The sequence below is a fragment of the Pithys albifrons genome, chromosome 2 (genome assembly GCF_047495875.1).
Source record: "Pithys albifrons albifrons isolate INPA30051 chromosome 2, PitAlb_v1, whole genome shotgun sequence".
Taxonomy (NCBI): Eukaryota; Metazoa; Chordata; class Aves; order Passeriformes; family Thamnophilidae; genus Pithys; species Pithys albifrons.
Window position 1 is genome coordinate 24,093,176 of NC_092459.1, and position 17,479 is coordinate 24,110,654.

At 36.6% G+C, this 17,479-nt stretch overlaps 1 protein-coding gene across 2 annotated transcripts in view; it reads right to left on the reverse strand.

Moving 5' to 3' along the window:
* KHDRBS2 (KH RNA binding domain containing, signal transduction associated 2) overlaps window positions 1-17,479 on the reverse strand; it is a 342,766-nt gene that overhangs the window by 21,713 nt on the left and 303,574 nt on the right. For both annotated transcript variants that reach the window (XR_011697020.1, XM_071547825.1), the window contains exon 8: window positions 4,371-4,429. Coding sequence is in view for 1 of the 2 variants with exons in the window: in XM_071547825.1 (XP_071403926.1) it covers window positions 4,371-4,429 (59 nt within the window). In the remaining variant the exon portion in view is untranslated. The remainder of the gene's footprint in view (window positions 1-4,370; window positions 4,430-17,479) is intronic.

Genomic DNA, 17,479 nt, shown 5'->3' on the forward strand with positions numbered 1-17,479 from the left:
TCTCAATCCCTGGAAGCAGGAGTGCAAGCCTCTTGAACCTTCTGCAGCAGCAACTGGCACAGTCTGTGCCTGGAATCTGCAGCCTTTGGAAGAACAAAGCCACAAACAGTAGCTGATAAGCAAAGTCTTGAGAGCTCTTATCAGTTCAAGGGCGAAAAAGGGTTCAGATGAAACAACTGTGAGGCAGGTCAGATGTAATTAATACAGGTATTCTAAGGTATTGCATGTGCCCTGCTAGCAAGTAATTCTCTGTTATCTCACTAATGGGGCCTAACACAGCACAACACCTTATCAAGAATCCTGTTTTCTCTAAAAAAAAAACCCAAACAAAATCAAAACAGGGAAATGGAGAAAGAAATGAGAATATGAACAGTTTACTAAGGACTTTTCATTTACAGTGGTCCTGTCCAGTGAAGCTGCTTTTTGAGTTGGGCATGACATTACATATGGGCAGGAAAGATTTATAGTTATCAAATTTTAGGTGTACATTTTATCCTAATAGATTTATAAGAAAAATCATTAAATTCATGTTTTCACTAGGTATCTTCTCAGATGACAACAGTGCCAGAAGGGAAACCATGAAATTATTAAAGTATAATGAGCACAAGGAATATAAACCTTTTGTTCATAAATTAATCCAATTTCATGCCTTCTTTTTTAAAACATAAACATCAAGTTAACATGACACTGTCACCTTAGTTTAGACTCCTAGATTTAAAATCTTATTTGCAGATATCTATACCTTTGGTGAGTTAAGTATCATACATGTTTATTGAGTCTGATTAGAAGTGAGGATGATTTACATTTTTGAAAATTGTACAGTACTTTAAATGACTGGTCTTTTATTTTTAAAGTGCCTGCTAAAGATATTTCTTTACAACACACATGATGAAGCCTATAAGGGCTACCTCCCCAAGAAGATTTTCAGGCTTACGTTCCAAATTTATGTTCCTCAGCCTGGAATGGTGGTCTTCAAAATTCTCTAGCAGTAGCTGCATAATCCTGATCCTATCAAAAATTTGTAGGAATCTTATAATTCCTTAGCAGTGTATTTCTATGTGCCCAGAGACTGCTGCAGGGAATGCTTTGAAGTGTCTCTACTTTGATCCTTCCTAGAGAGACTGGGTGACAAGCATGTCGAATCACAATAGAGCTTAGGAGTCTAACTACACGAGAGGGTTCTGTGCTGTGAATTTTCATTCATGGAGCATCCCTACTAGTGTGATTTTACATATACTCTATCAGTTGACTTTGCTATTGTCTTGGGGGGCTCCTTGGTTTGATTTGGACAGGATGGAATTCTCAGGAACCTTCACAATAAAAAATGAACAAGGAGTTAAGGCAGTTAAGTTGTGGATTTTACAGTGGTGAACAGTGTGTAGGAATCCATCTTTCCCAGCCTCAGGTAAGTGACTTAGGCCCTTTCTTGTTTAGTACTTCCATCTCATCAAAAGAGATGTGAAATTCCTAGGAATTACATGGTGTTTTGGTGGGTTCTGCTCTGAAACACCCCTGTGATTTTTGTAACCATACTGTTAAGAATCCATAAATACATAAATCTTAATGGACTTCTCTGGAAACAGTTCCTTCAATCAGAAGTGCTTCACAAGTGCTTTTAAAAGGAGCATAGAAGAACCTATGAGACAAAAACCGCCTGCTACTTCTTAGGAGCACAGATGGAAAGTCCTAGGAGGCAGCTCATATAGAAGTACTGTGGTGCTGTATAATACTTAAGAAGCTACAGAGTGCTCTTTTATAAGACTGTAAGTACAAAGTAGTGTTCCTATTTCACTGAGTCTGCTTAATGAAAAATGAAAGAGAACCTTCTCAGGATTGAGAACTGTCCTCCCCAAAGATAAGTTGAAAGCAAGAGGATGCATGGGAGAAACTAAACAAATGCCAAGCTAGTAAATGTTTGACAATTCAGGTATTGTTATTGGAATGTATAAGGGTGGAAAGTCAAGTTTTTACACAAAACACCTAAGAGATGACAAGACACCAGTTCTATGTTCATGTACCATTTGTGTGTGGTCTTAGTCTGGGGGAATTCTGAATTGCAGAGGCATGCCAGAAAGAATTGTAAAGAAGGAATATAGCCTCGTCATGGAAGGTAAAATAAGGTGTGAAATTGAACTGAGAGGAAAGAAAGATTGTTGATTTCTGCATGATGGTGAGAAATGAAGCGGCAGCTGATTTTATGTAGTGGGATGGAGTCAGGAGGCTCAGAATGAATTGCAAGACATCCTGAAAAACAAGTAGAGAACTGGGAACAGAAAATTAGGGTAAAGTTAGGTGAAAGAATGAGAAGGGGTGTTGCCCCACATCAGATACAGAGAGAACATCAGTGTATGCACCAAGAACGAAGAAAGTGAGAAAGTTAAGCATATATTCTATAGCTACATAGCTCTGCATACCCTGATTACCTCCTCAGATAAATGGTGATGACTTTGGGATGAAGGAAGGTTCACACACAGATTTCCAAAGCACAGAACCTGTAAATTTACTAATCTGCTAAAGTAAATGAATCAATAGGAGCACAAACACTTATATGTATCTGTTTTCAGAAACCAGAAAAATTGCAATTTGGAATATTATTCAATTTTAGGTTTATTCTAAGGTTTTGATAATACTATTTCAGACCTCTGTGTTCAAATGTCAACTCAGAAAATAGTTCAAGTGAAAACCAAAGCAAGTCCACAGTTATCAGCCACATATTTTAAGACAAGTCTAGTAAAGGAAACCCAGGCAATTTGAGTTTGTTTCAGCTGCTGAATGGAAAAAAAAGAAAAGGAGCTGCATGCAGAACATAAATTTAGTCATGATGCCACTCTACGAACACTTTGTAAGCCTCAGCTAATTAGTCCATTCAAAATCCCTGCTGGGAAAACAAGTAATATTCTTCTAATTTTACAAATGAGGGATTGGGAGGAAAGTGACAGTACTTTAAATGTCTTGCCCAAACACATGGAGATTCTGCATGGTGTAGTGTAATTAAAAGTTAAACAGTGGGTAATTCTTACTGTTGAGCTCAGACTATGCTTTTCTGCATTGCCCAAAAGCTTAGCAATGCATTCAGGAGAGCAGTGGAGAGGGGTTCTACAGAGAGGAAGAAAAATCTTCCACTGCAGGTATTAAAAATGCATGTGCAAAAAGGAAACAAACAAAGGGTAACCGAAGCACTCACATTCATATAGATAAGTTATCATTATTACTTGTTTAGCATTGAAAATGTGCTTGACTGCACATTGTATTATCCAAATGTATTGTGAGAAACTGATTATACAAAAAAATTAAGTTATTTCTGATTATGCAATGCAATCATTTTGACAATGTCTCAGTAATGCCTATTTCTATACCAATACAAAGGAAACTGCAAGTTTGCATTGAAGTTACATTTGCTTCACAGCTGCATGAATAAAATTATTTCAAGCAGCAACCCTTATATAACCCCTTAGTGTAACTTTGATTTGCAGCATCATTTCCAGCAGCTCTCATTTTCACAATGCTTCAGAAGTCACCATGTAGACACAGGATACTTTATTAGTAGCAGTAAATCAAGCATGACATCTCTGCTGAATATGCTGGGGTCACTCTTTAAAGCTGACAGTAGTCAGCTTTGCTCTATTATTTCTGTGAAACTCTCAGAGAGAGATTCACTGTGCCATCTGATGGTACAGTGTACGGATAATTACTGATAGGAAAACATGGACTAGACTCTAGTTATCAAAATGTATCAGTAACAGCAAGCAACAGACACAGAAAATGGTTTGCATTCATTGGAAATATGCTTCGTTTCCTTTCATGCTCTCGGTTCCCATGAAGTGGAACTTTTCCAGGTCAGACACAGACTCAGTGGGGAAGTGCAAAATGCACAACACTCCATCTACTCATATTGCCTAGTGTGGTATAAGATACTCCTTTATCTCAGTACAGTGGGGGTTCTCATGGTGGTACAGCATCTGCTCCTTTCCACTTTGGTTGAGCCTGTACTTCAAAATCTCACAAACCTTGCTGGTTGAAGTGATGCACATGACAGCAGCAGATTCACAGTATTGTTGGCACATCAAGCAGACTAAAATTTAATTCTGTGAAATATATTCAGGTGCTAATTAGAAACTGCAGTGTTGCTGTTAAACTGACCTGTGACTGTGAGTAATTGGCTTTGCAATTTTGATTGAAATTGATCAGTCCAATTTTCTGGTCCTATTTCAGTAAGTCAAAATTCACCCTCAAGTTACCTGAATCTATTTTGTTTGGTTATTGTAAAAGCAGAGAAAGAAAGAAAAGCATACGGAAGTAATTTCTGAACTGTGACTGACAGATATTTTCTTTTGATTTCACACATTTGCTGGAGATAGAATAGACCTTACCGTAGCTGTCATAAGCCTCTTCACTTGTTCCATGACCGTAGTCATAATATTCAGGCACACTGCAACAGATTCAGATAGCCACGTCATTATTATCCTGGGTAACCAACTCAAAAGAAAAACAGAGTACAGCAAATGAAATGTATTTTAACACTTTGACATGACAGCATAGTCCAGCTAGTTTCAGGGATAGTGTGTGTTTAAAAATATGAAGGAAAATGTATCAGTGACAATAACAGCTACTATACAGTATATCACATTTCTTATCTACTGAGCGTAAAACAAATTTGGTTCTAAATATGCAAACCTAGGAGATGTGACAAAGACGGAGAGAAACTCTATTTGCAAAAATAAGGTCTGAAAAAAGACCATCCTCTGTATCATTCACTACTGTTAAACTGCCAAAAGAGGTGCTAATCTCATTTACCTGTAATTCCAAACATTTATGCATCAAATTCAGCGTAGTTTGTTTTCACAACGCTGACTGTGTTGTACGGTGGGGAACCTGTAAACCACTTATCTTTACCAAAAACACTGACAGGTTTCCAGCTTTGATCCTGAAGAAGAAAGCACGTTTCCACTGCCTGGAGAGAGAAACCTAATTCTCCACAGCCTTCTTCTTTACACAGTTATTGGACATCCATGGGAAGTTTTATACAGTAATCAATGAAATGCATATTCAAAGAAATGGGGTCAAGGAGTGCAAAATCAGACTTAAGAGTCTCAAACTCACTTTTTCACTGTTTTCAAAAATTATGTAAGTAACATACTACAATGTTATCAAAAGATTTCAGATAATAGTTACATCCTGATAAACACCATTCCCAGATATTATGTGGAATTGACATCCAAAAAATTCAACCTCTTAGACATAATTAATTGGAAATGGAATTATTCACATATTTGCTTGATTGCTATTATAATTTATACTTTGCACCATGTTTATAATACCTGATACCAAGTTCAAGATCAGACTACTTCGGTTCTCAGGTACCAGACAGACATAAAAGGAATCAGTTTCTGCCCAGAAAAACTTGAGAACTCCATGAATTCTGCTGCATTTTAGTTCTTTGATCTGCAGCGAACTAAACAGAAAATGTCACACTTTCTCTGTTGTTAGCATTTAGTTGTCGCTTTTGCTTCTTTTTCCTTGGACACTGTGTGAGACAGACCCTTGCAAAACAAACAGAAACAGGCAATCAGCTCAATATTGCATTAATTGTAACGTTATTGCTCAGGCCATTTTCCATATTGGATTATTGGTTTAAAAATATTAGTTTAGATTTGAGAGAGAAGCTTAGTTGACAGTGGAGGGCAAATAGAAATATTTCACAAGTGCAATAGAGATAAACAAGCAATCTGTAACAATTATTTTCTTAAACTAATTTTGATTTCTTTGTTCATAAACAGCCTGTAATCAGATTTTTAATTTCTTGAACTTAATAGCTATCTGTAACTATTCTTGAAATAATTTCTCAGAATAATATGCTCTATCTCACTTAAGAGCACTGATTGCATGTATTTGATAACTGACAGTCAGGCTGTTTTGAATTGGGTCATGTCATCCCCTGACTGGCCAGGCAAAGCTCTCAGTTTTCAGCTACAAATATCTATGGGGTTTTTTTTGACTGAAAATGCAACTATATTTGCTGCACGTTAATTTAGTAATTTAGCCAAGTCAGTCATGTGAGTGAATGAATTGCACTGACGTCAGTATCTTGGAAAGGTGAAATTAATTTATAAAACAGTTGCAGAAAGTGGACATACAAGTAACATGAATGAAATTAAGACTTCTAAAGATTTTTCCCAAAGCCAACTGAGCTCTGTAGGACATAATCACTGTAGAGCATTGACTTCCTGGATAAAGAGAGTCATCCAGTTGCTTGAAAGTTAATTATCTAAATTTAGAAATCCTTCTACTGAAGTGGTGCAAGAAACCAACAGGAGGAACACATATTTATAGAACATAATATGCATTCTGTACTATTTCGCAATGGTTTTAGTAGCCAGTTAAATGAAATTACAGGATTCCGTAAGGTGAATTAAAGCACTGGTAGCATTAGGGTTAAATCATGTATCTAATCATATCTACACAAGGCTCATGATTTAGACCTAAGAAATTACTTGCAATGTTCAGAACAGACAGATAACATACCACCCAGACCTGGCAGACAGGCATATGTAAAATATAATTTAAGAAGCTGCATTTTGGCATAATGCCCAATTTCCTGGGTAGAAAAGAGTGTTGGACTAGTGAGTGGTTTTACAGGAGAAGGAACCCAAGAACTCTTATCTTTTGCCAGTAGATAAGATGCTAATATTTCTTCCCAATGCATTTTTACAAACTAAAGCAGCTGCAACCAAAAGTCAGCTTTCAAAGGAGAGAATTTGGGACCCAATCCAAAGGCCAGTAGGTCACCAGCAGCAGTCCTGCTGTCAGTGGTCATTGAGCAGGCCTTGAGCTATTACCCATCAATATAACATCCAGCAGAAAGCAAGACTTGCAACAGCAGGTAAAAAATTCATTGCTGCATTATTGTTGTTGTACATTTTTTATTAGAGAAAAAACACACAATCATAGAGATAATAAGCATCTGAGATAAAGATCCTGCAGTGAACATTCTGAACTGAAATACATTATCAACAGAATACTAAATTCATACACACACCATTATAAAGTAAGAAACAAGCTGTACTGCAACTGAAGAAAGGAAGTAATTTGTTATATACTGCATGTTTGATGTCTGTGAGCACAATACTTACAGTCCTGAAAACGTGCAATTCATAGCACATTGTCATCTAAGTTCTCCAACTTTATTTCCCTGAATACATCCGTTCTATAGATTTGAGCCAAAACGGCATTTGAAATTCTTTGCCAAGTCATATTAGAAAGTGTTTTGAAGAATACACGTAAGTGAAGAAAACTTATTTCTTAGTATATGAAGTATCAGATTTAAACTCCTATTTTGTGAGCCAGACTGCTTATCCATTTGTCTGCTCTATTTAAAACCCCTCTGAATATTCACTATAATCTACTATATGCATTTAGTTGTGAAAATTTTCCTCTGTTTTCCAGCAAAGTGAACAATGAGTAACGTTTATAAAAATGTGTGACTGAATGTGGGTTTACAAATATAAGGTTTTTTTAACTTATTAAACTACAGAGAGTTATAGTTAATTTGCATTATGGCCAACTGAGAAGGAAACAATCAGGAAATGCATTCAGAATAAATAAAACTTGTTTAAATGATTTTATGGTTCTCAGACTGTTCCTGGAAAATACAGTGATCATGAGCTCTGGAAACCTGTCTCTCTTGGCAGCACTAATTGGAAACAAAACACCATTATCTGTCATTAGCATTCATTACTTTAAAGCAACATGAAGTGTAATTTACTTAAGTACATGCACCCACCTGAAAGCAGAATGCCATACATTTTATAAAGCAGACAGGATTAACTCACTACCAGCTTCTCAGCTTTTACTTGCACTGTACTTTAACATCAGCCTTCTGAAACATGAGAGGTCTCAATGTGCCATGACTTAGACTTTAGTAAACTTCTACGTGTGACATTTGTGAAAACATTGATATACACAGGAGTATGTATCTTAAAAGTAGTTTAAGTGGCTTTGTATCTGAGAAGCTCTGATCTCTATCTATATGAAACTTCTACAACAAAGACATATGACTCTGTCCTATTTCCTGCTCTGTGCGTAAGGAAATTAACAATACATATATTATTAATCTTCCTAATTGTAACATATTTATGCTTATTTTTTTAACTTTTCATTTTGGTAATGTTTTTGAATCTGTTAATTTTAAAGATTTGGGATCAAAGTTTCCATAAACGTGTGATTTCTTCTTATACCGATAAAGCCAGGTAAGTTTAACTAAAAAAAACCAAAAACAAACAAACAAAAAAATCAAAACCAAATCTAAAAAAAAAAAAACAAACAGAAAACCAACACAAGATGTTCCTTATTTTAACAATAAGGGTCCCCTTAAGTGCCTTCCAACCTGAATTATCTAGGGCTCCTACGATATGACAAAGGCTCAAGTATAGTGACTGTATCCAAACAGCAACCTTAAAAGCCAAGAGAGGTTTTTACCCTCTCATTAACTGGGACTTTTTCAAATTGACCTTAGTTAAGGGAAAAGTGAATTCCAGTTTGACTCTGTCAACACCCATTGGAAACCACACAGCTTTTTCCCAAAAGGCTGTAGAGTGCTTTAAGTTGGTTAAGGCAGAGAACCACAAACAAAAGAGTTAGGATTGAAGCCACAAAATCCTGATTCTTGAGTCACAAATCACCAAGGAGAAGCATGATGGTCACCACTCAGAGGTCAGTGGGATTAGGTAGAGAAAATCATGGCATTGATTAAATAGTCTGCATTAGCCTTTGACCAATCTCCTCCTGTACCTGCAGGAAGCTGCTGGCAAGAGACCCTGAGTTAGCAACATTACCATCTGGTTCCCTGGCTGCTATTACAGCTGCAGCGATGTAAGTCAGCAGAACACTGCAAGAACTGAAGAATTTAAGTACTTCTTGTTCCCTTATACTTTTTGATTGTGTGGGGGTTTTGTTTTGTTCTTCTCTATTTTTGTTCTTTGCTTTTATTGGGCGAAAGATGCATCTAAATTTTTATTCTCTAATTGTGGAGCACATACTGTAGTTGCAGACATAAATCACCCTCTAAAGCCAAAGTAGAAAGGTACAAGAAAGGGTTCATCTTCTTTAAACACTGCTAATACATGAAGCTGTATAGGAGAAGCACATTCTGTAGTCTATCCTGATATATTCTAAGAAACTGAAAGCCTTTGATTAAGACCTGTTGATCTAGATTTAATAGATTATATTTTCCTGTGAAAACATTTTTTTTCTTTCCTAATGGTTTTCCTTTTTAACTTATAGAGTATATTTTTGTATAATATAGGCATCTTTTATTCAGAAATGTTTGGGAAGAAGCTGGTTAATTTAGAAAAGAGCTTTTTGATCAACCTTGAAGTTTTAACTCTGTCATTAGATAATAATCAGGTTTCATTAGTGTAATATATGAATTGATTCACACTAGAGATTCAGCTGATGCCAGTGAAGTTCCACAGTTCAGATTCATAATGAAACAGGCTAAAAACTTCCACACTAGCCTTTGAAGAAGTAAAAATAACTTGAGATACTCCATCTTTGTGTTGAAGCACTCAACAGTATGAGAGTGAAACAATATTGTAGTTTAGGATTGGGACTGTTTGAGGAGGCATTGCCAGCCTTTGTCAGTTTGCAATCAGCATCTATAGACAGGTACAGATAAATGAAACTTTAGCACTCCTCAGCAGTCCTTATAGGTATATCAGGGCTACCTTTAGACAAGAGATTCTCAAGTCAAGGTAACACCCAGAATAGCTCACAAGGATCCCTGGAGATGGGATTCAGTATTTTAGATTTGGGAGAGCTCTCATTCTTTTTCACATCCTCAAATGGATCCTTTGAAGTCTTGGTCTCTTATATACAACTATGTCCCTCTTTCCCTTTATAATTTCTGTTCAGTAATATTTGGAGTTTCCAACTTTCAACATGGATGACTGGTATAGTCAAATATTGAGCTCCTGTGCTAACAGGATCCAGTCTAATGCCACTGCAGCTGTTTTACGTAAGACTGCATTTGTAATGCTTCTCACTCCCACACAGAGGAAGGGAGCCAGCAGGATTTAACACACAGTTGGCCATGAAAGAAAAGCTATTTACACAAAGCAATACACTTCTGCTTGGAAGAGAAGTGAGCAAGATTTGCATTCACATAAATTGCAATACACAAAATTCTTATAGAATATTTCATAGTGCAAATGTGTGAATAAAGAAAAAATCCATCCAGGAATCTGAAACTTACTGGAATATCTCTCCCTAAGAGAGCACTATATTTATAGGAAAGATGACAAGTCATTTGAATGAAGGAACTTCTTGTAGAATTCAGTCTTAAATCACAAGTACAGCCCTTTACTCAACACATCCTTAGAACTAGTGAATAATATGGTGAATATTCTGGTGGATAAAGTCTCCCTTTCTCTGAAAGTTCAAGTTTGATTGTATCCAGTGTTTTTAACAGAGAAGAATGCCTCCATTACCATACCCCTGGATTTATTTAGTAGCTTACAACATGACTGAATTTAAACTAGATTTCATTTGTCTCCAGCATTTCCATATGTTTGATTTCACGCTATTGCAAATCTGAATTAAAAAATATAATAAACAATGAAGACAGAATTATACAAGCATAGGAGTGGAGAGCCATCCTAATTACATGATGACTTTGAGTTCTGAACTTTTTGCAAGATACAAAATAGAAACCAATCTGCCATTTATTTGCACCTGGCTATTTCTATTCATATATTCCACATTCCTCTGGAATATATTGTATTTTAGAATACAATAAAAAATGTCTGCATACACAGTATTTGCAAAGGGAATGGTGCAGAATTTTAGGAATTCTACCCAGTTTTAGAGGAAAAACTTTTCCTTATTTGCAGAGTAATGAAATTTTATTCCATTTTGCTCATTGAATCAAATAAATGAGAAGTGGCACTTGAGAACAGTTTCTGATGATGAATGCCATAAGTAGATTGCTGTGAAGATACATAAAATGTCATATTCTAGCCTTCCTGCCTTGATTAATTTCTACAGGTTGGAAATAAAATACAAGCAAAATATTTATTTATGGATAAGTGGGTATAAGCACAAAGGCAAAATGAAACATGATAAAATCTAAATACAATGCAGAGTGTTTAAAAAGGAGTGAGTAGTAGAGAAAATAATAATGAATAACTTATTTTCCACTGAATCAGTATAACCACTCTACCTATTGCAGCTTGGACTGTATTTACATGTCTGTATATTTTACTATCTAGTGTAATATTTAATGGTGACAGAGAAGTGTGCAAACCTCTGATCATATCACCAAAAATTTAGCTATGCGATAATCTACTAAATTAATTAATGATTATTCACATTCCTGTCTAACCATTATTTTTAAATGAAGGACAAAATTCTTTCATTTAACTATGGGCAGTTTACAAGTAAACTGCTGGAACTTTTTACAAAGCAAAGGGTCAAAACCAGTGGGATAACTGGGTAGAGTCTACCAAAGGACATGCATGCCCAGTTGAACTATGTACTGGTGTGTTTACAAGTGTACTACTCTGTTATTTTACTTGCAGCACTGTTTTTGAAGAACTCATCTTTAGAAACAGATGTACATACAAATTCTTAATATCTGAAGGTCAAGCAAGGGTAACCAGGATGAACTGGAGCTCAGGCAAATACAACCTGCTGATGCAAATGGTTCCTGCAAATACAACTGAACAAAATATTCTTCCTAAATCATTTTGCAGCATGTCTTTGCACTGAAGGGATTGTACCATAAGCCACATAAGTGACATGGACTGAATTGGGGTCCATGTTGTACTCCTGCATGTCAAATCAGAAATAAGGAAGCAATTCCTAAAGCTCCTGTAGTACTTGCAGCCCACACAGCAGAAAAAAAAGCACAACCTATACAGTAGGTAACATGAACTTTGCAATAGAAACAAGAATAACCAGGGAAAAATTTCCTTTCAAAATCAGTAATTTGTCACATATTCAACTTCAGTGGCTGAATATGCTCTGGAAATTTTCTGTGGATATGAGTCCTTAGCAGAATGTGTATCAGAACTGTAGAACCTGTTACAGGCTGAATTGATAGGTATTGTCATGAACATACAGTTACTGGGATAATACCACATTGATGCGGTCAACTATCTGCCATAGAAGGAAAGTGGACACAGGCAGTGTTTCCCTCCTTTTATTTCTGTTACTCGTATTGAGAAACAGGGCCCCAGTGGGACTTTGCACATGACAGCACAGCTATAGGCATGATAATTGTGTCTTTTGAATGAAATATAATTCATGAAATAGATGAAAACTATCAGTCAGCTTGAGTTTCTCTGTTATGTTTTCTTTCTTTTTTCTTCAGTTCTCTAAGATAATTCCATTTTAGCATCTAACACAAGGTTTGTAAGTCTTCAGATTATGTAAAAAACTTAGAATTTACTTCACACATATTAATGCCATCTTTATGTTAAGGTTTAGATTCTGTACTAGCATCAGCTTCTTAGAAGGGAAGTTCAGAGATAGCATGGCCTATAATAAGCAATTCTGCATCAGAAACAGAAGTATGGTTGTTTGCTCAGCAGATACAGGATGGGTGTGCAATGTAATTTGGACAGACCAAAAAGAAATCACTGGCCCAAAATTATCGGCATACCAACATCAAAAGTTTGTCCAGAGGACTACTGTCTATAGTGTTACATAAATTATTTGCAAGATAAATAGTAAATACTTTTCCAAGAATTTCTTCAAGGCCCTATCATTGGGTCACTGTCACTAGTGAGGCTGGGTCCAGACAGGCAAGAGAAATGCTCTTTACTTATATCATCTTGCAGTCACAGCAAGGGTGACAGTATGTCATGACAAGGCTGTGTCTCTGTGGGATGACATCTATAACAGCAATATTGTGCGCTATTTTCATCTATCTTTTATCACTGAATTATTTATTCTTCTTGTCAGTAAATGAGTGATGGGTTTCCCAATATTTACAAGTCTATTTCCAGCCTAAAATGGGACCCATAGACCTTTCTTTAGAAAGCACACACTCGGCAACTCATTTTGCTGCTGAATTATGTTTATAACAAAAGCCATTCAGACAAAAGATAGAAGAAAAAGCCAGGCAATCAGACCTGGAAGCCATTGCCATTATATCATCTAACTGTTCATAAAACCCAGAACTCACGTGTGAGTGTTCATGCCACACAGTGCAGAACAAGGAAATAATATCAAACCCAAATTTTAAGCTTCATCAGACAATCACTGGCTTCTTTTGCTCTTCCCTGTAACAGGGACCACTGTTTACATTGCATATGGCTGGATAGGTTATGCACAAGTGGATTAAGGAGAACACACCCTTCCTGGTTCATCCCATGACCAGCCAGTCACTCCCAGATTTCCTTAGTATCTCTTTTGGCTGTAAGACAGTACCTTTGAAATGAAACTGTTCTTTCTGTCAGAGGCACAAAGGACAGTGAGATGACTACAAATGTGGTAGCAGAACCGAAGATGGCTGTACTGGCCATCACGGTTCTCAGCTCTTTAATCAGCAACTGAGCCATTTCTGCCAAATTATTCTGTTGATCTTGGCTAAGAAGTTTGACCACACTTTATATGTGGTACACTGTGATCCCCTAACAACCTCTGAGTAACCAAAGAGGCTAATCTACATCCCCTCACAGAATTTTGCATCCTTTTCTCCTGGTGATTTGGTGTTCTCAGCCCATGAATCCTGGACAGTGGTTGTAGTTCAAAAGATTTAGAAGTTCCTGATAAGAAAATCAAAAAGTGTACTAAATTTTAAAAAGTTAATAGGATTCTCCTCATTTTCTGTGTTACAGCTGAGTCAGAAATTGACACTTCTATCATTTTGCATAGCATGTCCAGGATGTGTATTTTTTAAAAAAGGTGTCAAGACTATGGGTTTGGGAGGTAAATACAACTGGCAGAAAGATTTGGGCTGTCCTCTGTCTGCCTTTCAAGTGCATAGGGAGTGGAGTATGAAAATAACAACTACTGGGTATCTCTTGGTGTGTCTGAGGACGTAGATACTCTTATCACTGAAAGTTATCTTCGAACTCTATGGAAAGGAGAGCAAGAGAGAGGAAAAAGAGGCTTCATGGATAAATTCAAAGTACAGTGCAATGTTGCCCATGGGAAGTATGTCAGATCTGATGTCTTCTGCCCACTGAAATAGTTGTTTCCTTGTTCTCTTTGGTATTGGACAAACTAATTATCTTAAAAACTGTATTTTGACATCACTGTGAACAAATTTTAAAATGAGTGAGGCTTCTAAATGTCCTCAGTAAATGTGTAGCCTTTCATAGAATCCTGTGAATAATGGTTATAGACAGAGCTGGGAAGGACAGCCTGTTGTTTATTTAAATCTCAGTCCTGAGGTTCCATACTGTGTTCTGGGTTGTCATTAGGGGACAGGAAGATAAGGAGGAAAAAGGTGGTTTTGTAAATACATCTTCTGCTACTTACAGCAGGACATACCTAATGCAATATAGACTGTATTTTTCATAGCCCATAACTATCATTTCTAAAATGTCTCTGCAAACATAATATGGTACAAGTGTCACTCACCATAGTGAGGGTCCTGCTTTACTCTTTCTTCAAGTTGCTTCTTGTGTCCATTTCAAAGTGTGCTTGAGGTGTCTCTTAGCTCATTAAGCCATGCAGATTTACTGTGGGTTTCATGCCAGCCTGATTCTGACACTCTGTCACAATCTCTTCCACAAATGACCCCAAACCACTGTTTTCAGACTAAAAATCAGACTGCTGTCATGAAGGACAGAGCTTTCTGTTTGGAGAAGTGCATTAGAGAAATCCATTAGAGAAGGACCTAGATAAAATGTGTTGTTGGACCTGCAACACCATCCCTAATCTTTAGTACATATTTTTAGATAATTGGGCATGAAAGTACAGCATCTGAATGGCCCTGGGGATTAGTATTTTTGGTGTTCCTTCTACTAAAGCATAAAGCTATGTTGCAGCACAGTGCCTGTTGATAGTGTGCTCATTTTCTCTGCTGCTGGCAGAGTCTACTTTGTAACATTCTAAATTGGACCTCTTGGGCAACGAAGGCTACAAAATGAAATATATATGGGCAGCAAGATTCCAGTGAGCAAATGGGAAGTAGATACAAGTCTGGAAGACAAAGGCGGGGTAACAGGGGTGGTGGTGGTGCCCAAACACAGCCTTCACATGTGGCAAGCATGGGAACAAGGCATGATGGACTAAGTGTGCTCAGCTCTAAAGCACACTGAATTCAGCTTGTGTTCAGACCATCCCTAACAACCTGTTTGTTCATGATCTCTCACCCCAGCACATTCTTCTGTTTGAAGCAATGAAGAGAACAAGGCTTGGTCAACACACGCAGCGAGACAGTCAGACAGGAGTTTGTACCTACTCTACAAATTTCCACATTGGTTCCTTAATAAACCATAAAAAGCAATGGGAAACTCTGCCCTTCATGAATAGAAACCTTGGGGCTCTGCATTAAGCCACTAACTGCAATTTTTTTCATCTCATGCTTTAGAATTTCAGTCATTCCCTGCAGAGGGCAGTAATGATAATTTTCTGGCTGAGCACGGACATTGCCTTCAAGGTTTTGTAAATTTTTTTCCTGTAAATCACACCCTGCATGAGATGAATAAGTACTTTGAAGCAGTACTACTTATCTTCTTTGTTAGGTGTGCACATGACATGTGTTGCTCATATGACTGGAGTATACTATTAAACAAGATCTAAGACTTGGAGAAAATCCTTTGATATACACATTTAATCAAATATTTTGGCCACATTATTTCATTATATTGTATTATTTTTGCCTCAATAGGAAGGCATTTTTGTGAAGCCAAATGGCCAATGAGGTACAGAAATCCATACTATGTATCTAATGGTCCATTTGTTGCTTAAATCTTTGAAATGACAAGTGTGTGGTTTCCAAAGTGCTCTCTTTGAAATCAATAGAGTGCTTGTGGCACTAAGTGCCACTCAACATGGATAAGTATGACCACATGTCCTATCATATATTTCAAAAGGAAATGTTTTAGTTGCAGATTTTAAACAGATCAGGTGTCCTGGAGGTAGCTCATGTTAATAGAAGCCATATCTGATGACTAAACTTAATAGCCATTTAATTGACCAAATTATGTGACTATAAATTTTCTTTCTTGAGTCAGATTATCACTGCTAGTTCTACCTGCATTATAATACACTCCTCATAAACTTGATATATTTGTCATTTAGTTGCCTGGGATATCAACTTGCAAAGAAATTACAGGTTAATTCAGATGATATAAAACAATGTCACAGCAGAGAGATTTCCAGCTAATTACTGTTTTTACATCAGAGGCAATATCTCCTGTGACAATTCACTTTTGTAGCAAAAGATGAGCTGAACTCTTCAAAAAAGTTGGAGTACATTTGACAACATGAATGTCTACCTACACAATGACACGATGGGTGCAGTGAGTAATGTGTAATTACTTTGAAGTGTTGTTAAAGTATACTTGATGGGGTTTAAATTTAGGTGTGACAAATCCTTTTAAATATACTTCACTGGTTATAGTAATACTTGTAAAGTAGTTTTTCTCAGCTCCAGTAGCGCTCACTACAGCAGTTCTGGAGCTGAATGTAATTCTGACAGGTATTTTTATCAGCAAAGCATTCAACAAAAATAGATGGTTAAATAAAAAAGCACATTTAAGGTCCTCTGGTCTTTGGAATGCAGAACTCTGTATGTATACGTCACTTTCTTGCCCAGTGAGAATCACACTAACTCAGTTAAAATCTATGTCTTTTCTTGTTAAAATTTCATTTGCCTTTCCACAGTCCTACAAGTACTCTTAGCAACCCATAAGAGCACTTTCTGAATAAATGTCTGAAGCACCCTTTTATCCTTCAGCTTAACTGTAAAAAAGATGTCATTCCATATTTAATAAACATGGACCAACTGTCAAATTAATGGATGAGTCCATGTGGTGTATGTGTATTAAAAAAGGGATCATTTTAGTGACACAAATCAATATTAGATGTGAATGTAATTTTTCCCATTAATGCACATTGTAAGGAGATGAAATAAATTTTAAAACTCAAAACTTCTGAGAGTTGCTGAGAAAGTAACTGGCTGAAAACAGATAGTTTCAGCCTTACTTCTGGCATGTAATTCCCTTCGACAGTTTACCTCAATGGTGGATGCCAACCAGAAACAGCTATTTACCACCACAAGTATTTTATTTTATTTCCTTCTGGTTTTGCCCAAAACATTGTAAAAGCCATAAATATGAGATGCCCATGAACACTTCTCACTACTAAAGGCAAACAACTGCAAAAACAAGTTCAGAATGACATTAGATAGGAAAATGATGTAATAGTCTGTTAAAAAAATACCCTTAATTTGCATGAATTTTAAAAGCATACATTTTTAAAAGCTTACATTTTTACTTCATTTGAATATCTGTGTATATAAGGT